The following is a 27376-nucleotide window of genomic DNA, read 5'->3' on the forward strand; positions in this document are numbered from 1 at the left end:
CAATTTTGCATTCTGTAATCCGTTTGACTCAAGATCGGTAGGCTGATCTGGAATTTTCGAGGATAGTACACTATCAATTTCCTTAGGGCATTATTTGTCGACTAAACAGAACAAAAATTGTTGTATGAAGTAATCCTCGCTTTTGCCATTCAACCGAATACATCCAGCTCACTGTGGAAGTGAAAACGTGTAATGTTGTGATGAACCTCATTAAAGACTGCATTTTTTTGTTTGAATACACGTGCTGTAATATTTACACAGTATGTTCAATAAATCTTTATGTGAATCGGTTGACAGGTTAAAAAGTTACGCGCTTTTTAGTGACAGTATGTTTTGTGCTTGTGTCGTAAATTGAATAATTAATGAATTAATGAAGGAAAAGGTATAATTGCTAACTGCTACTTACTTAATTATTTTTTAACTTTTGGTACATTATCTGTATAATTATTTTGTTTAATCACGAATAAACCGTGTAACTTAAACAGTTTTTGTTACTTATTTTATTTTCTACTTTTTAGTACATTATTTGTAAAATGTGCATATTTCTCTATAATAAAACCATTCATTTTTTTTAATTTTTTATTTCTTACTTAATTTTCCCCGGAATATTTTTATGATGTACTGTATTCTATTAGTCAAATCATTTCATCTAATACCGACATTGAGGAGATTGTAAAGATACATGGTACCTACCCCACAGACATTCAAATATACAAACAAACAGGATAAGCTGAATGAAACCATTTAAAAAAGTAATTGGTTATTTGAGGACTGCGGTCATCTTGGATTTGTATTTTTCATGATCTTCTCCTTCTTCTTGAATGGCGTTAACCTTCTCTGTGGAACTTTTGCCGTCTCAACGAATGCATTAACTAGCGTCATTTATTAATACTTAGTTGAGATTTCTTAAGCCAAATAACACGCCTTGAATGTATTCCGAGGGGCAAGCTCTAGAATACGCGTGACCACATTGCAAGTCGAAGGAAATTTCTCTGACGAAAAATCCTCCGGCCAGAACGGGAATCTAACCCGAACACCCGGCATGATAATGTGAGACGCTAACCACTCGGCCACGGGTGCATCACGGGTTTTCATGATCTACTACGTTCTAATAGCACTTTCATTTGATACCCATATTGATGTGGATTGAAAAAAAAAATCACCGTTTCACCTTTTTGTAGTGGCAGCCGTTTTGGATTTGCATTTTTCACAAATAATTGTGTTCTACTAATCAAATCCTTTTATTTGATACCCATATTGATGGAGTTCTGAGAAAATATGTGATCCGCCCTTTTTTAGTGGCTGCCATTTTGGATTTTCATTTGATTACCCATATTGATGGAGTTTTAAAAAAATGTATATGTTACGCCATTTTGGATTTGATTTTTTCATAAACAACTGTATTCTACTTGTCAAGCCCTTTCATTTGATACCCATATTGATGAGGTTTTGGAAAAACCCATATTGATAAGGTTTCGAGAAAATATGTAATCCGTCATGTTGTAGCGGCCGCCATCTCGGATTTTCAAGATCATGGAATGGATTTTCAAGATCATGGAATAGAAATGACAATAATGACTGCAACGATAAGGCTGTGTTCCAAATTTCAGATCAATCGGTCAACAGGAAGGGGGTCAAATTTGTATTAATGTGGGACAGCGCTACAGACCAAGTTACAAAGTTACAATGTTTTTTTTTATCCCATTTATTTATTTTAGGCTCATTAGCATTTTAGCTGTAATAGAGCCGAATTTTAATCGTGTACATGTCACATGGTTATCATATCTATAATTAGCACATTACACAGTTGCCATTTGCCAATATACCTTCGACACCATTTCATATGGTACACTTACACAGTAACCATTTAGGCGTAAGAGTTTCCCTTCTGTTCTTTCATTATCCAGTTAGACCGGACAGCGAAGACAGTTGATTGACCATTGTTGAGTTATTTATAGAACAGCAGCCCGATGTGTCTCTTGCAGAGCAGAGCAGTTGTATGGATGATTCGATCCTATTTCGACCGTGGATCGATCTCCATCGCAACAATCACGTGGACGTAGTTATTCTGTAACAACACAAAGATGGTCAATGAGGGCCCTGAGTTTTGAACTCACGATTAATCGCTTATTAAGCGAACGCGCAACCAATGTAGCTACGGAGATCCCCAAAGTTACCCAAAGTTACAAAGCTACAAACGTACATACAAACGGGTGAAGCTAAATAAAACCGTCTAAAAATCCATCGAACGCACTCTCTTGTTTGTTTCGTTTTCTCTTACCATATGTTCATATTCTAGAAATGGTCACTAAGAATTCATTCAAGGTGTATTGCTTAGCACATTGCTGACTGAGTACTGACAAAAATAACGTTATACTACGTTGAGAAGATGAACGTTAGGAACGTTGATGCCATTGAAGAAGGTAGATAGCGTCGTATGAAGGGGTGGGTGTCCACGATGAACTCCAGATTACACCCATACCTCGCTTTACGGCCTAGATAGGTTCCACGAAACTTGGCCGCAAAGCGAAAAGCCGCATAAGGAAACAATTATTATAATAAAAAATCATACAAATTCTATCAGAATGGTTCCAAATTTGTTTCAATATGTAACCCTATGCAAAATTTCAGCTCAATGTTTAGTTCTAGTTTAGTTCCCAGCGTGACTGATTATCAGTTACTCTTTTTATCAGTCTCCGAAGTCGATAATCGTTTCGGCGACATTTTATCTGAAAAATAATGAAATTATAGAATAAGTTTATTACAAAAGCACAACATTTTTAATTTGTGCATACATACATATGTACTTACATACCAAAAATGTCTCTAATTTTTCCAGGTAAAACACTCATAGACAAGTCTAAACCACACACTGAATGAAGCTCGTAAACAAAAGGAAACTTAAAAGAGTTTGCACATTGAAAAAACTTTTTTTTGCCGCTATAGCGAAACATTTTAGGCCGTAAAACGAAAACGCGCTTTAATTGAAGAGGGCCGTTATAGCGAAATGCCGTATAAAGAGCGGCCGTATAGCTAGGTATGGGTGTATCGTTTCTTCTTCAAATCATAATTTCACGCGTCACTGTACAGTCGCATACGATGGTTCAAGCAACAAATCCACCTTGAATATATACTGGTGCACTCTAGCTTGGCTTTTTAACAGGATTCATGACAATAGTGTAATTGTAATTTTATAATCCGAGCTTGTGTGATTTGAAGATTTCAAATAATTCATTGAGTTCATTCAAAAAGGCCTTCAGCCCGCCGGCGATGCGCCTGGCTTTAGGCGAATTGAGCTTACTTGTGTGAATGTGTGAATGGATGTTCGATGTAGCGCCATTTGTCATTGAACAACGTAAATAAATCCGTTCTGTTTGATGAAATGAACGACGGGTTAATTATTTGAATATTGTTCATACAAACATACTAAAATCGCAATTGAAAATAAAGAATAGGGGTTAAAATTTGGGGTTATATGTATAGTATGAAGTCAAATTTAAGAAGAAAAAATTTCAGACTTGTTTTTCTGCATAGGGTCACCCTGTTTTTAGGTTCTTGATTCACTGGTGAATAACATGTTTCTCCATCACATGAGAACATGTTTGATACAGACTTTCCTTCAAAGTTTTCCAAAAATTTTCCTGTTTTTTCTCTTCATAATATTGATCTACAAGAAGAGACGAATACAACAAAATTATGAGGGCTAAAATCGGACCATTCCTTCCACGTCTTTGGTGCTCACAAACACATTTGGCCTTCCATTTTTATTTATTTAGATAGATTATAGAGGAGTGCGTTATTTCGCCTGAAAATCCATTTCCACTTCCGAACAAAGATCAATTTCGTTAGCCCCAACATCGAATGGATTATCAACGGTTATCATGATGTAATTGTAGAACATATGGAAGTTCAATTCTACGACCTTCCTTGAAAGTTTTCCGAAAATTTCCCGATTTTTCTCTCCGCTATATTGATCTACGAAGATCTATGGAAGAGACGAATACAACCAAATAAAGAGGGCTCAAGTTGAACCATTCCTTCTTTGGATTTTGCGCTTACCAACACACTTGGCCTTCTTTTTTCATTTGCATAGACTAGCTGACCCGGTGAACTTCGTCCTGTCCAAATTGACGTTTTCTTATTAAGCGAACGTTCATTGATTAATTTTCAAATTGGTCTTTTTCAAGGCTGAGGCAAATGTACTTTATAGTTTACAGCTCCTATTTTAGAAAGTAAATAAATCAATAAATTGGCGATGGCCGCCAACAAATACGGTGGTGTGAAGCAATGAGGTCTATCTATCACCTTATTTTATGTTGTTTGCATGCTTAAAACACGTCAAACTTGTTGTTCCACATGAAAATTCATTTCCACTTTTGATCAGTTTTGATAGCGCAAACATCGAATGGACTAACAACGCTTATCATGATGTAATTATAAATAAATAATAAAAATGTTGAAATTCGATTTTCCGACCTCCCTTCAAAGTTTCTCAGAAAATTTCCGATTTATCTCTCTATAACATGGAGCTACGGGCAGAAACGAATACAATAAAATGAAACGGCTCAAATCGGACGATTCTTTCCTCGGGTTTCGCACTTAGCAACACATTTGGCCTTACATTGTTATTAATATTGATAGAAGATATAAAACTTTCGAACAAACATAAATTTCGATAGCGCAAACATCGATGTTCGAACGGTTAGCATGATGTAATTGTAAAAGCTATGAGAATTCAATCTTCCGAAATTTCCGACCTTGCTTCAGAGTTTTCCGAAAATTTTCCGATTATATAACATTGATCCGCGGACAGAGACAAATACAACAAAATTAAGACGACTCAAATCGGACAATTCCTTCCTTGGTTTTCGCGCTTAGCAACACATTTGGTCCTACATTTTTATTTACAAAGATTTGTTCAGAATTTGTGAATTTCTTCACTGTCAAGTGGTTTTAAATTCGGACACTTTTTTATTCATGACTAGCTGACCCGGCAAACTTCGTCCCACCCAAAATTTGTTTTTTGTTATCAATACCTTCAAACATTCACGTTTTCTTACTATGATGTTCTATACAGAAAAAATGATAGAATAAAGACAGCCCAAAATTGGACAATTCCTTCCTCGAGTTCTGCTCTTATCAACACATTCGGCGATACTTTTTTATTGGTATAGATAGAAGAAGATATAGGAGTGCGTTATATCACATTAAAATCCATTTCCAACAAAGATCAATTTCGCTAGCGCAAACATCAAATGGACTAACAGCACTTGTCACTATGTAATTGTAGAATATTTGTAATATTTTTATGGGACCCCCTCTCCATTTCAGAGGAGAGAGGAGTGTCATGCCATTATAAAAACATTTCTCATACTCAAAAACCCTCACATCCAAAATTTGACTCCATTCGCTTGATTAGCTCTCGAGTTATGCAGAAGTTTATGTTTGTGTAATTTGTGTTTCATTTTTATGGCAACTCCCCTTTAGAGAGGGGGGAGGAGTATCTAACCACCATAGAATCATTGCACCCTAAAACCTCCACATGCAAAATAGGGTTCCATTTGCTTGATTAATTCTCGTGTAATGCAGAAATTTGAGTTTCGTTTGTATGGCAACCCTCCCTTAGAGAGGGGGATGGAGAGTCTAACCACCATAGAAACATTTATTGCACCCTAAAACCATCATATGCCTAATTTGGTTTCATTTGCTCGATTAATTCTCGAGTAATGAAGATGTTTGTGTTTAATTTGTATGGCAGCCCTCCTTTAGAGAAGGGGAGGGGTCTGAAACTATCACGAAAACCTTCCCCGACCCCAAAAACCTCTACATACCAATTTTAATGTTAATCGGTTCAGTAGTTTCCGAGTCCATAACAATCAGACAGACAGACAGACAGACAGAAATCCATTTTTATATATAGGTCGGACTCGATTATATACAGACTCGATTATATGTGATTCGATTATATACAATTTTGAACTCGATTATATACAGTTTAGAATTTTTTTTTTATATTTCAAATATGACTTATTTCAAGGAGAAATGTAACCTTTCAACGTTAAGGTGTAATTTAAGTGGCTATTACTTGTACAATGGGGTAAAAATAGTGATTTTTGAAGATTTGCTTGAATTTTCACCAATAATTTTTTATATTGATATTGCAGCCACATTAAGATAGACAGATGTTGGGTGTCAAAGAACAAATTGTAGGGCGGTTTGAGAACTTCAATTTAATTGATAGAAACAACTTGTTTAATATGAATTTTTACGATGAAATTAATAATAACACATTAAAAATTTGAAACTTTTAATTTTTCATTTCCAAAATGTTATTAAAATCAACTAATTTAGATGTTACACTACTATATCCTGTACTAAATTTTCTCATCTTTCAAATGAAGGCAACAGAATTGTATTCCGTAGCGTACTTTGTAATGTAGAGCCTGTTTGAGGCAACAAAGTCCGAAACAAAAAAAAAGTTCAATAACTCTGTCATTGTTGAAATTTGAACAGATGCGTAGAAGGATTTGTTCAATAAAATATGATCGTCTATCACTTTCTGAGATAATTTGGATAAATTTATTTTTTTCATGTGAGAAAGGTGTTTTCTGACTTTAAGGCGATGAATCAAAAATCAAATTCCTTTTTCATATTCAAAAAACGAAAAATACATGCAAAAAAAAACGAATAAAAACAAATTTCTCGACTCGATTATACAGGGTTTTCCATTTCGGGCTTCCGAAAGTATACAGCCCTGCGCTGACAACCGTTTGACATAGCTGTCAACCAAAGCGTCATATCGTTAGTTGAATTATAATAAGAATAATAATTTTACAATATGGATCGTTTTAGCATCGCACAACGTGTTAATTTTGTTAAATTATACTATAAAAATGATGAAAAACCGGTAAATGTTTTTCGAGCATTACGGACGGATTTTGGTCGTCATGGACGGCCTACAGAGCACACAATCGCTAATGTAGTGCGTATATTCGAACAAACTGGATCCGGAGCGGATATTGTGAAACCTGTGCATCATCGTAATGAGCGTTCGGCCGAAAATATTGCTGCTATTGCTGCCAGTGTGGAGGATGACCCGAATGTTTCAATTCCACGGCGTGCTCAGCAATTGGGCTTGTCAAACACATCATTGTGGCGAATTTTGCATTTGGACTTGCACCTACATCCATATAAAGTCCAACTGGTACAAAAATTAGAGCGTGGTGACCATGGAATGCGTCGGGCATACGTCGATTGGGTGAACGAACAACAGCAGCAAAATGCTGAATTTTCGCATCAAATTTTCTTCAGCGATGAGGCACATTTCGAGCTCGGTGGCTATGTGAACACCCAAAATTTCCGTATATGGGGCTCAGAAAATCCACACGTGATTGTTGAGAGGCCATTGCATCCGCCAAAAGTCACTGTTTGGTGCGCATTATGGTCTGGTGGAGCCGTCGGGCCATATTTCTTAGAAAATGAGGACGGCGAGACGGTAACTGTGAATGGTGAGCGCTATGGCCGAATGTTAACCGATTTTTTTTTGCCACAAATTGAAGATATGAATACGGATGACATGTGCTTTCAGCAGGACGGCGCCACGTGCCACACAACACGACCGAACATGGCCATATTGCGAACGAAATTTGAGGGACGCATAATTTCGCGTTTTGGTGATGCCAATTGGCATCACCAAAATCATGCCACCAAGATCATGCCATTTGAACCCGCTAGACTTTTTTTTGTGGGGTTATGCGAAAGACCGTGTCTATGCCAACTCTCCGCAAACTCTTGAACATTTGAAAGACAATTCGTGAAGTTATGACCGAGATACCGCCCCATATGTGCCGAAAAGTCATCGAAAATTACCTGTTCCGGATCAAGGTGTGCGAGGAAGCCCTAGGTGGACATTTGAATGATGTTGTATTTCACACATAATGGCATAAACCAAACTTTAATTTGAAATAATAGTTTCATCGAAATTCGAATTCTAAGTGTGTTTTATTTGAATTTACTTTCGGAATTTAAAGTTGGAAAAACCCTGTATACAGTGAAAAGAAATCAAAAACCGTATATAATGGAGTCCGCGCTGTATATATCTATAGATTTGAATTCCGGACTCTTGCTTTAAGTTCCGGACACTCTTATGCAACTCCTTCTCCTGTAAATGTCATCGTTTACTTTGATCCGCCGCCCGGATTTCAAATCATTTTCTGAATGTGCTTTTCATTCCGGACATGGGTTTGTGAAACACAAATATTTGTTTTGATTTTTGCCATTTTTCTGTAATAACTAGGTACAATGCTTGAAACTACATCAAATTGATACAATTGTAACTATCGGTCACATTAATTCAACATCCAAAAGATGGTATGGTTTTGATATGATTTTGAATATGATGAAAAATTGTCCGGATTAAAAAGCATTACTTTATTACTACTAAGTGTTATCAATGTAAATTTATTCAGACAAACTTATTTTCGTTTCTTAAATCATAAATAATACAATCGCAAAACACAACACAGAAAACCGGACGCGTCATCGTTGCAAATATTTCAAGGCAAACAAGTTTCTTCATTAGAAAAATTCTACTAATCCTGTTCTAACAGCAATAAAGATGAGTCAGCTGTCACGATTTACATCTCTCCCACAAATCCAGTTCTCCTTGGACTGCCAGCAACCCGCGGAAACCAACGCGAAATCTTCGCACAAAACAAACGACGAACCCTTTGAACATAAATAATTTGTCGACTGTCGTCATATTGCACACGTTCAAAATCAATGATGAAATATCGACGGAGGGAAATAAAAGCGATTGTCGTTACATCACACCACCATCGCAATCCGGTGTGCGTGTGTGTCTCTCAAATTAGCATATGCATATGCATTTATTGCCACCCCTATCCTGACGGGGGTTGTGACGGATGTGTGTATTGGAGACCCGGCCTTCGGTGGCTAAATTTGGGAATGTCGTTAACAACAACAGTTGCGATCGTAGCTTCGTAGCTTCGTGAGTCAAAGTGAGTCGAAGCGAGAAAGAGAAAAAAAACCTTCAGATGGGTACAGCATCTTCAGTTTTGTATTCAAGATGGATGGCACGCGGATGGCGACGAGATGTCGTTGATTACGATATCTGACTGCAGATGAATGTGACTGACGAGCGAATGGAAGATGTTTTTGTAGCACTCGCTGTTTGGTACTCATCTGCTTGATGAAATGTGGCGATGCAGAAGATACAGACGAAAGTGGCTTAAAGCGATACCAGTTGTTTACCATCAGCGAGTCGAGGAGGCAGGATGAGATGTGCTTTGAGCGGATATTTATGTTATGTTCATTCCAGCGAGTTGGTAGAGGGGTTTCGTGACTGAATAATTTGCGCATTACGTGATCGGTGATGCTGGCCACAATGAAATCTCTGGACAAACACAGGCGCAGGCGCAGGCTGTGGGGTTGATGATGATTCTTTTGGTGCCATCAACGATTAATTGGCTGGCATCGATTGTGTTTAATCTGACGGCATGCGTTGAAATGACCATTGATTTACCGAGAATCCGCTTGCATTCATCATTACTCTAGCCGATGTTCCGATAGCATCATGAGTCGAATTCTCACTGCAAAGCTATTTAACGGTTGGTTGTCAACGAAAATTACTGCACCAGGAGGTCACCATTAAAAAACAAACCCAAGGAAAAACAGTTTAACGCATGCGAACGAAATTTGTGTGTCATTACCACCGCAGATCGAAATAAATGATGGTTACACATTTTCTAACCGAAAATTGCACCCTACATGTCCTCTTTTCTTCAAGATCTGTTGTTCATTTTTCACATGGCAAAAACACGTTTTCTCTACCATTCCGTCACCCGCGTCTTCATTTTGTGGTGTAGGATACATTGATGACTTCATTGACTATGAAAGTAACGTCTCATGTTTGCTTAAAACGTTTCTGTCTCGCTACCTTACTCTCATGTTCGCTAAGTGCTGATTACAACCTGTGCTAGAGCACTTGCTGGCTGTTGAACAAGTAATAATCAAGTTTGCATACATTTATGATAATAGTTTAGTTCATCACGATGGTTTTGTTGCAAAAACAACAATGAACGATTTCGAAGAACTCCGATGTACTCCTAATTGTTTGTTTAAGTGGATGGAAAATCAATCTGCATAATTCCACTTCAAGAGAATCCTCTCCAAACCATCAAACTCACACTACTAAAGTTGCAAATCGAAGAAAAACGTGGTTTAAGAAAGTTCCCTGTTTCAGGTGATCTATTCTAATGAGGATAAAAATAAACTGGGTGAGCCAAATGGTATCGCTTCATACTGTAGAGACTCACGAATCCCGCAATTTCCGCCATCGATTTCGAAGCTCTGCATTGTCGGACCGCTTCATACGCTTAGTGATGCTGGCCAGGTACTCTTTAGACCACCGCTTCCACATGCGATCTGACTTTTTGACGTGGGATTACGTCTAACCGGAGTACAGGGGGGGTAAAATGAATACCTAAACACAGAACATGCAGGAAAAAAAATAAGATTCCGAATTCTTATAACTCAAACGTTAAAAAAAACTTACTGGATCGGAAAGATGTTTGCATCAATTGAAAGGGAATATTTCTACGCAACTATCGCAATTAATAAAATGTTATTTTTCTTTAGATAAACAATTGAATAACTGTAAAATGTTAAGCGTTATCTAAACGCCCTAACTGCCAAGTTTTGATTGGTCCGATTTACGGTTTCCCCAACACAGACACCATAACCAATCAGCCTTGAGGGAATCGGCATTGCAAATACATGAAAGTATGGGGGCTTTTGTTCTCACCGAATGTGTTCCGTAACACAGACTTCAAAAACAACCATTGTTAGAAAAATCGGCATTGCAAATAAAGGGTGTGTCACATCAAACGCTGCATCACGGAAAAAACGCTGTAGAAATTTAATTTTTAGGAATTATATCTTCAGCTTTCGCTTATAATCAGATAAGAGTGTATAGATCACGTTGGCCATGCTTCACTGTCAATTTTTCGTAAATTTGGAAAAATGTCGTCGAACGAAAAAGAGCGTCGTGAATTAATCCTGCGCACTCATTTCGAGAATCCGGAGTTGTCACATCGGGACATCGGTAAGATGCTGGGAATCGTCCAATCCACGGTCAGCAGAGTACTAAAACGATACTTCGAGAACCTAACCATCGACCGGAAGGTGAAGAACGGCAAAAATGGATGCTCCGTCAGTGAAAAAGATCACAAGCGCGTAGTTAAGCAGTTTAGACGTGATCCGAGAAGTTCGGTCCGGGATGTCGCCAATAAGCTGAATTTGTCAAGTTCATTCGTCCAGCGGACCAAGCAGCGGGAGGGCCTGCGTACATACAAGGTTCAGAAGGCTCCTAACCGCGACGAAAGGCAAAACATGGTGGGGAAGACGCGAGCCCGGAAGCTGTACACCGAAATGCTGACGAAGCCGCATTGCCTGGTAATGGACGACGAAACCTACGTCAAAGCGGACTTTCGTCAGCTGCCGGGCCTGTTGTTCTTCTCCGCAGAGGACAAATTCAGCGTTCCGGAGGAGACTCGTAAGCAGAAACTATCCAAGTTTGCCAAAAAGTACATGGTGTGGCAAGCGATCTGCTCTTGCGGAAAGCGAAGCGCCCCCTTCGTGATGACCGGCACGGTAAACGGGCAGGTTTACCTTAAGGAGTGCCTACAGAAACGCTTACTACCACTATTGAAGCAGCACGAGGGCCCGACCATCTTCTGGCCGGATCTCGCTTCGTGCCACTATTCAAAGGACGTGTTGGAGTGGTACGAAGCCAACGGGGTCACCTTCGTGCCAAAGGAAATGAACCCGCCCAATGCGCCGGAGCTTCGCCCAATAGAGAAATATTGGGCGATTATGAAGCAGGCCCTCCGGAAGAACCCAAAAGTTGTCAAATCGGAGGCGGACTTCAAGAGAAAATGGATTTCTGTTCAAAAAAAACTACAACCTGACGTTGTACAGAACCTTATGGACGGGGTAAAGAGGAAGGTGCGAGCATACGGGCTTGGGCTCGAAGTATGAATAAAAAGAAAATGCCAAAAGTTGTTTAATAGTTTTTATTTTACTGTCTAAAATTTTCAAAAGGATCGGTCTACTGGGCGAATTTCTACAGCGTTTTTTCCGTGATGCAATTTGATGTGACACACCCTTTAGAGGCGAATGAACTTTCAAGTTAAAAGCCTCTATAGAAGAAAAGAAGGAGTTGAAGTTGTTGATTCATGTAAGCCGGGGGTATTTCTGAATCCGAATTTTTTTTTTTGCACTCCGAACCGAAAAAACCAAGAAAGATTCCATAGTATGAACTTTTCCATAGTGACTTGTTTTGTTAGATAATAACCTTCATTCAAAATCATGATTTTTTTTTCAATATAGTATACATGTCATGGTCAGGGGTATCACCCCTTTAAGGGTGACACCCGAAGCGGTCCACCCCCTCCGCCCCCTCTACGCTACGCCACTGTGCGTACGGAATATTGCCTCTATTTTATTCTTGCAATTTTTCTTCAACTGTCAGAATAGCAACGAAGGATCGAACTGTCAACATACAATGTTTCAGTGGCACCCATTAAATATGATAAGCCAAACACCACGGCCAATTGTACACGACATTGTTGACAAAGCTTAATTGTGGCATGAAGGACAATGGAAAATAAGTCAAGATGGCTTTCAAGTAGCTTCCAGGTCAAGAGTTATACGCGGGTACTGGACTATTGCCCATGTTTGTGTAGGTGACGTAAGCGACAAAATGAATAAAATCGACTTTTTCGTTGCTACAAATTTTACACAATGTAATACGTATGCTTAATATGCAAACAAACATTTTTTGTTCGAAAACATATGAGCAATTTTGACAAAACGTTTTCAAATAATCACAGTTAATCACAAATAATCACGCATAACTGGTGTGGTTCCATACCGCTTTCATACATCGTTCGAATAATAATAATCATCAGTATTTTGTGCTATTAGTTACATCTACTACATGGGCTGAAAAGTCCCGGTATTTTTAATGAAAACAATCGTTTTTTTTTTTGGCAAAACTGTATTTTCTCTTCAACATAATTTTCATCGAGGGCAATACACTTGGTATAGCGAGTTTCCAACATTTCGATTCCCTGTCTGTAGTACGAAACGTTTAAATCTTCGAAATATGCCTCAGTGCCACTCTGCAGACTGCCTGTTGAACTCAGGAGTGTGTCCACGTTTCATCCACTGTCACAAAACGACCGAAGAAGCCCACTCGATTACGCTTCAACAACGCCAAACCGGCTGTTGAATCATCAACGCGCCGTTTTTTTGTGGTCGACGGTCAGCAAACGCGGTACCCATCGCACGGATAGCTTTTTCATGTTCAAAATGTATCCTACTCGTTCTTTTGGAATGCCTACGGCCTCAGCTAACTCGCGTATCTTCACTTTACATTCGTTCAAAACGAGTCGATGCACTCATTTTACGATTTCGGGATTCGTAGCCTTGTGCCGGTGCTTGTACGGTCCATTCTAAATTCACTAAACCACCGATAAACGGTTATTCTCGAAGGAGTAGAAGTGGAAAAACATTTCGTCAACCACTGAATTGATTGTTCAGGAGTTTTTCCCATCAAAAAAACAATGTTTGATCAAAATACGATATGCCTCTTTTTCCATTTTCTATACAAATGCTCAGGTAGTAAGTAAACTTCAGAATGGCAACACTCCTCTTTGTTTCAATTGTTTCAAAAAAATCAATCCAAAATCAAATACATCCTCAAAACAGATGTGACATTTAGATGCAGGATAAAAAATCATGAATTATTGGGGGTATGTTTGTGGAACATAAATTAGTGTATGATGTTATCAAACTTCCGAAACAAATAGAAATATTTTTTTTTCTAGACTTTACATGCATCGAGACGATTCACAGAAACAGGTACTATTCCAAGCGATGAACAACATTACCACTTAAACTTGACGCCATCCACAGCTAGTACAGGTCGGACTCGATTATATATAATCGCAATTTCACTTTCATCGTTAATTTCCGAATCCAATACATAATCGAATCACAAAAAAGCTATTTTTCTATTAATGTTTGACATTCATACATTAATGAAAAAATTGTTTTCTTGAGATTCAATTATGTATAGGATTTGAAAATAATTGTTGAAAAAAAATAGTCGACTATATATAATCGAATCCGACCTGTGGTTCCTTTACACCGGAAACATTTTCCATTCCGGGGCAACACAACCAACGCAAATGACTATATTTGCAATCCAATCGGTCTACCCAACAACCTGCCACGATCAGTCTCTCGAGCGGAATTGGAACTGGGATTGTTGTTTATGACAGTATCATTTTTTTTCCTGAATGACCGTAGCGAGCGACACAAAACCTTGAAGGGTTTTGACACCGCAGAGCGGTTTTTAATCCGCAAAAGGAAACCCACCGACCACATGGTTCATGATTACATGTGCGCTGTGTCACAAATCACTTCAAGTTCACAGGCATCATCAGTTAAACCTCTATTTTTTGCCGTTTGTTGTTTTCGCGATCAATCAATCCCAAGTGCCTCGCACTGGCCATGCATAATTCAACGGTTTCGTTCGTTCGTTCGTTCATTCATGGTTGATCACTTGATCACAGCTTGATAATAAGGAAGTGAAATCAAACACGTATGGTTAAAACGGAGAATATGTATGACGTTGCCCGCTGGGTGTCGTTTAGCATCAATTACGCATCGTTGTTTGATCAGTGTTTTTCTATCTGTATATTCGCATGGCGAAGCTTTGAGCCTCCGAGTGTCGCGTTACACAACCTTCAACAAAAACGAAACGATCGGGTCAAACCCGGATTCCTAGCTAAAGTTGGAGTCTAGGAATTTGTGTTAATGGTTTTCATCGAGCATGTTCGAGTGCGACTGTCTAATAAACGGGGGCTAACATTTTACGTATCATTTTATTGTCTTCCAGAAATCACGACTCGGGTAAACAACCTGTTTAAGCGCCGACCCGGACAACTTGGCAATCGTGTCACAACCCCTGCAGGATCGGTCGCCACAATCGTTCCTCCCACGAACAAATTCTTCAACAAAAATCGCCTCAAGTCAGCGACACCAGCGACGGAAGCGCCTGCGGCGGTTCCGGTGGATGACGTTGATCAGGAGATCGAACCAAGCATCCGACAGAACAGTAAACTTGTTAACTCGAAGAATCGCTACAACCAGATCGGGGAGGGCGAACAAAATGGTAGCTTGGAGGATGAACTGCTGGATGCTATTACGACCATTTCTCGGGCGCCACTCCCGGTCACATCGACCACCAGCAAGGTAACTCCCCTCACGGAGGAAATCTTGGTGGAGCAATCGACGCAAAAGCAGGGAGAGATGACGATTTTCAGCGTGGGCGAACTCTCGGCCCACAACCAACGGGCAACGACACATAGATACAATATCACCCACGAGTACTCGCACGGTATCTACTCGGAACCGTACGGTGTTACGAGGAGATCACGTACGTTTCCCATTACCTCATATCACTGATCAATATTCAACAATTCGATACATTTTTTTGCAGACAAAGTGATCCAACGGCCTCGCGTCTCCACCCAGAGCCAGTACTACTACCAGCAAACCACTCCGAGTCTGTACCATAGCTCAACGTCGTCGTCGTCGTCTGTTGGGATGACGGCGAGCCCCCGGAAGGACAACATACCGCAGAAGGTTCGCCGGCCAGGTTCGTACGAGAAATCCTCGTACGGTACCGCGAGCCACCGCAAACAGAAGGAAGACTTCGGGGGCCGAACGTATCGGCCAGCGTCGTTCGATTACGACTACTACGACGATGGGGAGCAGCGGATTGTCGGTAAGACGAGTTCCCAGGTGAAGGTTATCATGCACGGTCCGGGGCGGATCGAGTGTTTGGACCAGGGAAACTTCCCCCATCCGCTGTCCTGTAAGAAGTTCATTTCCTGCGCCAAGATGGAAATCGGCGGAGTCGTCGGATGGGAGTATACCTGTCCCAAGGGGTTGAGCTACGATCCGGTTGGAGGGATTTGCAACTGGTCCGCCGGGTTGGGATGTAAGAACTAGATTCGTAAGGAGCAGGACGCCTTCCAAATTCATTCAAATTGACTGAAATTCTATGCTCTCTCCCGCAACGATTTGGTGATATCTGTTTTTGGAATGTATCTCTAGACGAACGCTACTGCCATCTATGATAACTGTATGGAAGCGGCAACCATTTCCATTTCACTGAATGTATTTTATTTTATGTAATTCATTAGTATAGTACCAAGTAGACGAAACTATTTCTTCCCTAGCGTGTATTGATAGCCATAAGGAACGAACAAACGCTCGGAACTCAAACATTGAGCGTCTGTGTTAGGTTAGGTTAAAGGTATAAACACTTCTTCCGAGGGCGAAAATCATGCATCACTTCTATCGGAACTGTCTCCCGAGCAGAGTGTTTGATGTTTTTGATTATTATTTTTTCCCGTTCTTTTGTTATAAAGATTCTTTGTGAGTAGTGAGTAGTTTGAGCGCTATTTAAAAAAAACTGTTTTGAATTGTTTTACTTGATTTCGTCTTGCGGAATCCAGAAGTTCGCATTTGTGAAAATATATAAATAAAAAAATGAGCAACAATGTTCCGATAATGACTGGGATGTGTTTGACTTATCCGAAAAATATTCATAGGGCCCTATTCCAGAAAACGAGACGAGCAATTCGTCTCGTCTCGTCTCGGCTTCAGTCACTGTCGAGACGAGCAAAATATCCCATTCCAGTACACGAGTTTCATTGAAATGTTTTATTTGGTAGACTGGAGAGACTTCAGTCAGTTTTTCTCGGTATGATCAGTGATGTCAGATGAGAAGACATGTTTTTGTTTTGAGAAAAACAACAAACAGTTTTAAAATTGATCAATCGATACTCTTTTCTCAGTGCCAAAATATAAAAAAAAACATAACAAAAAGGAATAAGTTTCATATATCTATTGATAGTTATATTGATATGTGGTTTCATATACCATATTGATATGTGGTTTCATTGATATTTTTCCTCGAGCATATGGTTTTATCACTCGGACGTTTTGTTATTATGGATTTATTGTGGGCAATGTTTGTTCACCTAATCAGCGATTTATCAAGAAATGTTTTAAATCTATATATACGTATTTCCAATAAAGTAGTTGTTTTGAATTACTCATTTTCGTTCAATATGTGAAGACCCTTTTCATGCCGTGTTCATATATTCAAAACAGCCATCTAGCATCCCTGGATATGAGTTCAATGTTTACATTTGGTTGTGTTGTTTAGGAGAGGTCCATTTGAAAATCTGTAAAATCTTGCAAGTACTGAATTGAGTTTGATGGTTGCAGTTGAAAACATACATTGCTTATGCAATACTAGTTTAGCCGTGAAACAATTTTTGAAGATAAAGGCGGAGCAGAAGAATACCGATGCTTTTAATCAACAAGGTTGTCTTCGTACGACTTTCAGAGCTTATCAATACCAACATTTTGCGATGCACAATTTGTCAATATCCTAATCCTGCCCAAGTTATTGCGGTCTTCCAGAAAAGTGCCCTGGAACGATTATTGGGACGGATAGGGCGCATGCGGCCCGACCAGTACCGATCTGGAGAATGATTTTTGCTTCATGCCCATGCGCCCGCGTACACCGCGATTTTGGTAGCGCAGTTTCTAGCCAAACGAAAGGTGGCTGTCATCGCCCATCCCCCCTATTTTCCGGACCTCACCCCGGCAGACTTTTTCTTGTTTCCCAAGCTAAAGAACACTATGAAAGGAGAGCGTTTTGATGATGTTCGAGACATTCAACGAAATGTGACGCGTATTATGAACTCCATACCGGCTGAGCAGTTCAAACGCGCCTTCCGATATATCTACGAACGTTAAAAAAAATTGTGTGGAAAGAGAAAGCTTATATGTAGAAAACAAATATCTAATCTTTTGAGGATCTCGTTTTTTCTTTAGTCCCGGAACTTTTTGAATACATTGTGTAGCTTGATATCAGAGATTCTATTTTTTTCGTTTTTGAGATATGATTTTCAAAGCTCATTGGAATCAATTTGATATGTCGATCATCTAAACCGGTTCAGCGGTTCAAAAGTTATGGATTTTTGAATTACCAAACGGTATTGTATTACAAAATAAAATTTAACCGTATGTCGTCCGACACTCGCTAAAGCTCGGGCGGACATTGCTAAAGGATCGTATCCTAAGTTTCAAATTAACCGGGCAATCCGTGGAATACAGGTTTGCGTGCGAGACACCGCCGCTTCCTACGGCAGGTCGGCGTAGGATCGCGGATCGCGGCCTCGATTTCTTATCTTAGTTAATGTACCATTAACCTCAGAATAAATTTCGAAAAATGGAAACGAGAAATTAAATGTATAATAGAACTGTGAAGCATTTGTACACATGATGTTTTTCCCGCGCCACAAAATTTCTTTTTATACTTTTTTAAGCGGTTGTTTCTGTTGCAGTTGTTTACTGCGGCGATTTATTCAGATCAAGCAGTTACATGCATCATATATCACCCAAATGTGTCTTGGATGTATGTATATCGCCTCCAATTATGGCTATTCATACGATTCAATGTTTGCTGGGGTCCGTGCACACCTGTTCTGGAAAATCACATCGCGACACGTGCACCGCTGCCAACGATGGGAAGGGCGCAACTCATTGGTCCCATCGTTGCTTGAGCTTAGATAGGTTTCTGTCTTCCCATGTAACATCACCCAAATCGCGAGCAAAACGCGTAATTTGAAGAAAAACGCGTAAAAAGAGATTGCCATTGCCACTGTTTTTCGAACGCATTTTCTTATGGGCTCTATTTGAGAAGGGTGTGCGAGTTGACTGAATTCGAGATTTTTCAGTATCAAGGAATGATCAAGCCAGTAATCATAATTAATAGGAATGGAGGAGCACACGAGAACCTTCGATTTAAAAAGGTCATAGATATTTTCGATTCATCATTCTATTCAATTCAATCTTGTCCTAATATTCGTTGCTTCAAATGCTCCAAGACGAAGTACTTTCGAACGAATTGAACGCCGGATGGCTCCTCTTTCCCGGGAGTTAGCAGGTTTTATACTTCCATATGATTATGAGGAATCTCACTTGGATGAAAATCTTAAAACAAGGGATCCGGAAAAGGTACGACACATTTTGAGCTAGGTAGTGCGGACTGAATCAAAACGGCTGTCAAAAAAGATCCAATGATCAGGAATGTTATTTTTCTTATGATAAAATCAGGCCATGTTGTAAAGGCGTTAAGCCAAAACAAATAAATAAATCATACGTTGTCCGAACGGAACGTAATTTTGCATCCTGCAATCCGATCTCTTTAAATTGCATAAAACTGCCCGCTTCTTTCGCAGTTAATGTATGTATTAGGATTTGGAACGCGTCGTTAATACGCTGAACCCCGTGTTGTTCTTGCTATGCTGTCCATTCAGCCTGCATCAAGAGCAATTGCACAATATCAGTGATATTTATTATATAAGGTAAATGATGTTGGTTTGTCCAGTCGATAATATGATCATGGTTTGTCCACTTTTCTGAATGAATTACACAGCGTACCTGTGTCAAATCAGGTATTCAAATGTTTCCAAACATATAGATAAAATTGTCTTTTTCATGATTTACAGTAGTTTTATAGGATATTTTTTACGGATTTACATGTTTTAAATGATTATGAAGTCCACCTTCTATTGGTGTCAAAGCGTCCCTCATTTGAGCTAACTTTTAATTCACCACCAGATGATTATTTGGTACGTATTCAGATCTTTTCTGGATTATAACACTTACAAATATTGTAAACATCATGCTTGCATACCATTTGGATCGGATTTATACATCTAAGTCATGTAATTAATGCCCAATTCTGATCATGGTTTGTTCAATGCGCTGATGTTGGTTCGTCCACATTGTTACTATAACTTGGCACGCTTGGCGCGCTGCAGTTTGTTTATGTTGTTCTTCATGCGTAGCAGAAATAAAGTTCACCTAATACCCAAGAAAAGGAAATATTCTGAAGAAAGCCTATATTCTGAATGGATCAATATGATGACAGTAAACTATAGCAATGAGAAATGCAACATCTACTTGAAAATTCGAATTTATTCATTCAAAAAAAGTGATTTCTAAAACCGGGCAAACCATGATCATAATTTCGCTTTTGAGAAAATCGTTAAAAAACAAAAAAAAATGGATAATTTGAACATCTTATTGTATTATTAGCAACTAGAGACTATGGGCTTCTCAACAAACCCAATCGTCTTGATTATATGTGATTTTTATTGAGAAAAATCAATTTGCATTTACTAGTTGCGTGAAAACACCCTTAATCGGACAAACCAAAATCATTTACCCTAATAAGAAAAAAGTCAAAAATTGGACTAGAAAGTAGTCACCATCGTAAGACATCCTAGAACAAACCAAGCCAGGTCTATGGTACTAGGTGAGGCCGTTTCGTTACTAAGTTGGTTAGGGGAGCGGTATATGAAAACAGTACGGAAGAAAGCAGAAGGGGAATTTTTTCCTTGAAGTATGAAAGAGACAGACTGATCACGAGCGAGCTTGGGCACAAGCGTATTGTGTTTTGTTTACAAACAAAACACAGTAGGCTTCCAAGATGGCTGAAGAGTGGTTTTAGCAAGTTGGCCCACCTTAGGATATACTTCTACGCGCCTTGGAACAAACTTCAACAGCGATCAACGCTTTTCTAATGAAAAGCTTAACGTCAGTCCCTATCCTTCGAAAAATCCTCGGTCGAAAACTACTGAATACATTTGGTAATGCAAAATTAGTAGAATGTACAAATTTTTTGTACATATTGTCAACAAACCCGCATCCCTACCAGAGTTTAGTATATTTTACTCGATAACATTAGTAAGCTTGGATATTGGCGATCTAACGTACAAATCTACACCTAGGCGGCGCTGCGGTGAAAGTGATGATGGTTTTATATTTTGCCATGTGAGCTTATGGAAGGTTTGTAGTTCTTTCCATAAATTACAATGTTATAATCATAAAAGATTATTTGATTGCGATGAGTTTGTAAGAAATTTAATTCTGCGCAATTTTATATATAACATGTTATTTATTTACCTCTTTCAGTAGTGAAAACTATAAAAATGTTGACAATGGTTGAATTAAAGAAGGAAATTCGAGAGCACAATCAAACACAAGTAGAAAAATGTACGATTCCTGCATTTGAGAACTACCTTGGAAAGCCCGGAAGTAAAATATACGTGATTTGTTTTTTGAGTTTTAGGTTACATTAGCATCATTTTCTTAGTTCAAAAACAAAATCCAGATGTCTCACCGATCGTTTACGTTTTGCGTTAGATCGCCAATTGTCATATCTGAAAATTGGTGAGAAAAGCGCGTATTAACCATTTTCATAAGGCAATACGGAGGTATAATAAGGATATAATTCTGATACGTGCATTTTCGGCGAGAAAATGTAGCCGATAATGGGCTTCCGAATCATGGTTCTGCTTGACATATGTGTTTATTAGTACGGTCGAAAATGACTATAGATTGGTAGTATTTACCAAAAAATTCGTTATATTTACTAATTATTTCTCTCAATGTGGGAATCGACACGGGGCTCAACATGCTGAAAGTGGAGATGGATTCTCCTAATCAACGACTTGAACTCACTCATCCACTAATTCGCGTTGACAGTGCGACGGTAGTGCCTCCTGGTGTTGGCAGGTGTTGGCTTCTCATTAGGGGGCAAAACATAAACAAACCGCCATCGAAAATATACAAATTTGATACAGTGATTACTCATTGTAATTCTTTGATTGTGTTGTCTGCTGGTTTTAGGAATCTTTAAACAGCTTTCAAACAGCATATTACGGTGAATAACGAATATTCTGGCCTCATTCAGCGTTTGTAGGAGGCAGAAAAAATAGGCGCATCTGGAGGACTGAGATTTTAGGGTAATTTCTTTAATAAAATTATGAATGAAACTTGAAAAGAAATGAAGTGCTGTTATATTAAACAGTTCTGTCAATTCATTGTCTTTAATAATAAAGCGAAAAACATTACGATACAATTCATTTGCAGTGCAGTGCTTCGTGGAGAAAATGGCCGAGTGGAAGCAAAGTGAACCTTGCAACGAGCCTTGTGATGAAAATATCGGGATTCAATCTATAACACCGCATTCTAGTAAAGTGGTTTGTATAGTTCCTGGATGTCGTACACGGAATGGCCAAGGATATTCATTCTGCTACTCTACATTTTGTTATGAACATAGTTAGTTGCAACTGTGCGTAATATTGATGATTTTTTTTCAAAACATTTAATCTTGTAAAATAGGGAAGAAAATCAATTAAATCACACAATGATTTTTCCCCTTCTTTTGGACACTTAATTTCTATTATTCTCCCTTCGTTTATAACAATTCCGTCAGGAGAACATCCTAGCCATGAAATATGTGGGGGTATTACGAAACCACAACTCCAAACGTTTTTTCTGTAGTCTCGCTCATATGCTGCTATGGCTTTTGATTCGCATCGGATCCCATGTACGATTGCTGGTGTTGAAAGATGTTTCGGTGTCACCATACTCAGGATTTTACTTTTCCAATTTTTGTTCTTGTCGGGTTGATTTGTGTAGTATGTATACACAGAGTATGCACTGGATGAAGTGATGCGCCGGCTTCGTTCTTTTTTCCATTGCGATGATACTCTTTGTTCTATAGTTCTTGTACATATTTTCAAAGACTCGTATTCCGATACTTTCACATTAATTTCGAAATGAAGTTGCAGATCCTTTTCTAACGGACCTATAAATTCCATTATTTCACGATCGATCATCGTGAAGTTATCAGGATGAAACGATCTTCTCAGGAAGGATTTAAGTAGACTGCAAGTCATATTTTCTTCAATAGAAATTAACGAATCAATGGATTCTGTAGAATGACTTTGCACATCTATATCGAGAAGTGTATTCAGAACATCAGATTCATCATTTTTGTCAATATTTTTCATTTCTCGTCCTTTCTTTTCGTATGCCAGACCGCTTTCAGGGAATCCTAATAATTAATAATTAAAATTTTATTTTAAAAAATCGATCAATAAATTGGAAGCAAACCTTTCACGAAAAGCTGAAGAATGTTGGTACCCTCATCGTGAGTCAAACCCGCCGGCGAGGCAGCTTCAGTCGTATCTTTTGTATTCGTCATTTTTTTGCAGAATGCGGTCAATGGTGTTGTCTTGTACATATCGTCAGCAACTTTTTCTGCAATTTTACCCCACTTTTGTTGCAAATCTGTTACTGTAAGCAATGGAACTGAAGGGAACCTAAAAATAGAAAAATTGATTTTTGCCATTTGTATTCAAGAAAATCACAAAAAACCCATTAGAAGATGTTTTAAAACGGCCATTATGTGTTTGCATTTTCCCATTCCAGCTTTGCACGAACACTGAAAAGACCACTTTTCAAAGGAAGGTCTGGTGCGGATGGAAATTTTGTGTGGATCAGCTCTAGGTGATGATGACTTCAAACAAGTCGCAAATATGGTAAAGCCGTCCTCGTGCACGGTTTGAACTCCGACAAGAAGCAAGTGGTTAGCTTGAAACACCCGTTCACCTTCGACTATCAACCTGCTTCCTCCTCCGACGTATTGAAAAAAATCGGCAAGCTGCAAATTTACCGTCATCATCGAAGAGTTTATCGCATTGGATGCCTGTTTAAGAAAGAAATATTAAAGGTTTTCATTAGCTTTTCATTGCATTAGAAATATTCCGGAACTATTTTTTGTTCAAATCGCACTAAAGTAACTAAAGATTTTTACCACAGATTCAGGAAGAAACCTCGAAACATCGATTTTCATTCATAATTTGAATTCGAAACGAGAGATGAAATTCTAATTCGCAAATCATACTAGTTTTTGAATATTAATTATGGACGAACAATACAAGTACGATTTGCACGAATGGTGAAAAAAGATTATGCATATGGTATATGATATTTTCTTACTCACCATTTTTGCAGAAAGCTATAGAATCTCAAGATAACTTTGAACAAAAATTATAGTTTTTCTCACTGCGTTTGTTTACGTTTCACCCCCTAATTTGAAATGTCAAACTCAATTCCGTCAACGCGGATGTCAAACTACATCCAGCATTTGTTTTCGTCTTCTGTTTTCCTCTTTGACAATCACATCACTCGCATCAAGTGCAAATTTTCCAATCACAAAGACTGATCCCGAACGTCTGCTGCTAGGAAATTTTGTCAATTTTTCTGTTATTCAACGAAAACAGGTAACAGCCGAAAACATGGCGGATGCTGAAATGGCACTCAAAAAATGGGAACTGGAGAACAACGTTGAGACACTGCCGGCCAGCGACGAGATCTTCCGGTACGACGCGGAGCAACAGCAGCGCATTTTGACCGCACGGCCTTGGGAGAAGGATCCACACTTTTTCAAGGACATCAAGATTTCCGCCCTGGCGCTGCTCAAGATGGTGATGCACGCGCGCTCGGGCGGTGCCCTCGAAGTGATGGGTCTGCTGCTGGGCAAGATCGAGGAGGACACGATGGTGGTGATGGATGCCTTCGCACTGCCCGTAGAAGGTACCGAGACCCGGGTGAATGCTCAATCCCAGGCGTACGAGTACATGACGGCTTACATGGAGGCGGCGAAAGAGGTTGGCCGCTGTGAGAATGCCATCGGGTGGTACCATAGCCATCCCGGGTATGGCTGCTGGTTGTCCGGAATCGATGTTAACACGCAAATGTTGAACCAAAACTATCAGGAACCGTTTGTGGCGATTGTGGTCGATCCAGTTAGGACCGTTTCCGCCGGGAAGGTGTGTCTGGGAGCATTCCGGACCTATCCCAAGGGTTAGTTAGCATTGTTCAATGATTGACAATGATATTGATGTGTATTTCTTTTTCATAGGATACAAACCACCAAATGAGGAGCCCTCCGAATATCAAACGATTCCTCTGAACAAGATAGAAGATTTTGGAGTGCACTGCAAGCAGTACTATCAGTTGGAGGTGTCGTACTTCAAGTCCGCACTGGATCGTAAATTGCTGGACTCACTTTGGAATAAATATTGGGTCAATACGCTGTGCAGTTCGGGAATGTTAAGCAACGCTGATTACACCACTGGACAAATTCTAGATCTGTCGGAGAAGCTGGAGCTAAGCGAAGCCAGTTTGGGCCGTGGACCGTTCGTCGTTACCGGAACTGATCCGAATGAGAAGCGCACCGAGGATAAACTGTCGAAGGCAACGCGTGATTGCAGTCGGGCTACGATCGAGCTAATCCACGGCCAGATGGCACAGATTGTTAAGGACACTTTATTTAATGCGATTAACGTAAAGAACAAATAATATCGTTGCTACAATGATGTATACTCAACTCAATAAATACGGAATTTCACACAAATAAAACCAACGGCGTTTAGTTTCATTGAAAAATATTTCTATATTACTTTCTTGCTGTAATTACTGTACCCAATTCCAACGCAGGTCATCATCACCTTGTTCGATCCTGTCATTTCATCGTCATCTTGTTCGTCCTCTTCTCCATTGGCCACAGCAGCATTTTCGAGTTTGAAAGTGATTCCAAAAAACTCTCTCAAATGCTGCAGAAAATAGATCGTATATTGCGACAGGGGACCTATCAAACATTTCGAAACATCCTTCTGTCCAAGCGCCATGAAAAGTGCAACCAACCACTGAAAGGCGGAATCGACGCATCCTCCGCGATATATTTCGTCCAGCAATTTCAATGCCGCTTCTTTCCCCACGTCCTCCGGGATGGATGGATTTTCACCGACCAGCAACGTTTTGGAAGTCGCTTCCGCCGAAAACCGAGACCCATCCGTCGTTTCTGCCACAATGTTGACCCCATATCCCGGACTGTTTCCCGATCGCTTCCCCTTGTGCTGATCGGTATTGATGTAAACATCGGGTAGAAAATTCAACATGCATCCCTTGGCCGACTCAACGGCCCGGTTGGCCATCGCTGGTGAAACCTTACAACAGTATGCCGTTCCCCGGATCCGTTTCACCATCGTCTGCTTCGTGCACTGAATCGCTTTTAGTGTCTTCCGCACTGGACACGTAAAATGTATCTCTCCCCCGCCGCCAGGCATCATTCCACGTTTATGCACCGTTAAACTCAAGCCTTCATCCACCAGCAGAAAACGCTTCAGGGCACTGAAGGCGGACGCTTTGATATGATCCACCGACGGACTTTCGGGACTGTTCGTTACCCCGGTCAACGTAACATTCAGCGGAATCTTGCAGAACGGACCCAACGCAACCAACACATCCAGATAGTAGCCGATTCCGCGCTCCACGCAGCAATCGTGCTGTATTGTGCCACCATAGAGCAGCCCCGGTTGATAAGTGAACGAACATCCGCTTCTATCGACCTTCACTCTCGTCCCGTTGGTGATCTTGTCGAGCAGTTTGAGCAGACTGGTTTCATACTCGCACAGACCGGGATTTTCCTCATCCAGTATTCGGATGTCGCGCACTTCAATGGGCTTACCGCTCAGTGTGGCGAGGATGAGTCGCTGCTTGAGAAAGTTGCTTCCCCGGTAGATGAGGTAGCTGTTCTCCTTGCCGACGCAGGTCATCACGAGCGCTGAAATCAATTGGGCTATAACAACTGTTTTTCCATTTAATGGAACTAAAAACACTTACCAATTTATCTGCAATTTGAGAAAAAAAAAACAAAAGCATCCAGAAACGCACGTGTAACACAATTATCGTTTCTGGTCGTTTGCTTACCAACACCTTAGCAACTGTTGACATTTGGTTTGTTTACCTACACTACCCCTGTGGCTGAACGTGTGTTTTTCGGATTTGAAAGCTGTTTGAATTTTAAGCTATCTTCAGACCAAACGTTTCAGGTAACGGCGCCGAAAAGAGTTTAAAAATATCGTAAAAGAGAGTATTTGTCAGTTTATGTTATAACGGTTGTTTGTTTCATTTTTTTAAGGAATACCCGAATGCGACATTTACCCGAATGAAACGTTTACCCGAATGGAATGTTTACCCGAATGAAGAAGGAAAAAAAACCGACGAATCCGATTATGAGTTTTGTCGAATCTTTTGTTACGAAGTTGCGAAGTTATGAAGTAAAATGAGAAATTGTAATGAGGAAATTCGGAAAAGATGCTGAAGACTTCGCTGTGTCTTTTTTTGAAATTAGTGTAGGCACAATTAACATGCCGTCATCTTTCCTTTTCGTATTGGTGTTTAAGGCTAAGAGATCATTCAGAAATGAGCATGGGTTATGGAATATTCAGTAAACTAAGTAGGTAACTTCAACATAAAAAAATTAAATGAAAAT

At 39.6% G+C, this 27376-nt stretch overlaps 4 protein-coding genes across 6 annotated transcripts in view; 2 read left to right on the plus strand and 2 right to left on the minus strand.

Moving 5' to 3' along the window:
• LOC129768533 (mucin-2) overlaps window positions 1-16690 on the plus strand; it is a 187652-nt gene extending 170962 nt beyond the window's left edge. Inside the window, exons 12-13 of the mRNA XM_055770265.1 lie at window positions 14990-15529; window positions 15593-16690. Of these exons, the coding sequence (XP_055626240.1) occupies window positions 14990-15529; window positions 15593-16107 (1055 nt within the window). The 3' untranslated portion in view covers window positions 16108-16690. The remainder of the gene's footprint in view (window positions 1-14989; window positions 15530-15592) is intronic.
• Window positions 16691-21821: 5131 nt separating this feature from the next.
• LOC129768612 (uncharacterized) lies at window positions 21822-24111 on the minus strand. Of its 3 annotated transcripts, none has more exons than XM_055770371.1 (3): window positions 23413-23866; window positions 23149-23357; window positions 21822-23089 (listed from the first exon to the last, which is right to left on the minus strand). In XM_055770371.1, exons 1-3 carry the CDS (start codon window positions 23451-23453, stop codon window positions 22275-22277), a joined length of 1065 nt encoding a protein of 354 aa, XP_055626346.1. In that variant the 5' UTR covers window positions 23454-23866; the 3' UTR covers window positions 21822-22274. The 3 variants fall into 3 exon arrangements, 2 of the variants coding, with proteins under 2 accessions (XP_055626346.1, XP_055626353.1); XM_055770378.1 differs by having other exon boundaries at window positions 23711-23729; XR_008741702.1 differs by adding an exon at window positions 24041-24111 and having other exon boundaries at window positions 22989-23357; window positions 23413-23743.
• Window positions 24112-24200: 89 nt separating this feature from the next.
• On the plus strand, window positions 24201-25461 carry LOC129768632 (COP9 signalosome complex subunit 5). Its single transcript, XM_055770390.1, has 2 exons — window positions 24201-24903; window positions 24962-25461. The coding sequence occupies exons 1-2, from the start codon at window positions 24336-24338 to the stop codon at window positions 25399-25401; spliced, it is 1008 nt and encodes a 335-aa protein (XP_055626365.1). The 5' UTR covers window positions 24201-24335; the 3' UTR covers window positions 25402-25461.
• A 9-nt stretch (window positions 25462-25470) lies between these two features.
• LOC129768604 (probable RNA 3'-terminal phosphate cyclase-like protein) lies at window positions 25471-26842 on the minus strand. Its single transcript, XM_055770359.1, has 2 exons — window positions 26725-26842; window positions 25471-26665 (listed from the first exon to the last, which is right to left on the minus strand). Exon 2 carries the CDS (start codon window positions 26655-26657, stop codon window positions 25494-25496), a length of 1164 nt encoding a protein of 387 aa, XP_055626334.1. The 5' UTR covers window positions 26658-26665; window positions 26725-26842; the 3' UTR covers window positions 25471-25493.
• Window positions 26843-27376: the final 534 nt, after the last annotated feature.

Source organism: Toxorhynchites rutilus, chromosome 1, assembly GCF_029784135.1.
Source record: "Toxorhynchites rutilus septentrionalis strain SRP chromosome 1, ASM2978413v1, whole genome shotgun sequence".
In the NCBI taxonomy this organism is placed as follows: Eukaryota; Metazoa; Arthropoda; class Insecta; order Diptera; family Culicidae; genus Toxorhynchites; species Toxorhynchites rutilus.

Bases quoted from the DNA above. Each gene is read 5' to 3' on its own strand.
- LOC129768632 (XM_055770390.1), top strand. From the start codon at position 24,336: ATGGCGGATGCTGAAATGGCACTCAAAAAATGGGAACTGGAGAACAAC. The intron at 24,904-24,961 runs GTTAGTTAGCAT...TCTTTTTCATAG, and splicing joins ATTCCGGACCTATCCCAAGG to GATACAAACCACCAAATGAG.
- LOC129768604 (XM_055770359.1), bottom strand. From the start codon at position 26,657: ATGACCTGCGTCGGCAAGGAGAACAGCTACCTCATCTACCGGGGAAGC.
- LOC129768612 (XM_055770371.1), bottom strand. From the start codon at position 23,453: ATGCAAACACATAATGGCCGTTTTAAAACATCTTCTAATGG. The intron at 23,358-23,412 runs GTTTTTTGTGAT...TTCTATTTTTAG, and splicing joins TTTAAAACATCTTCTAATGG to GTTCCCTTCAGTTCCATTGC. The intron at 23,090-23,148 runs GTTTGCTTCCAA...ATTAATTATTAG, and splicing joins TCTTCAGCTTTTCGTGAAAG to GATTCCCTGAAAGCGGTCTG.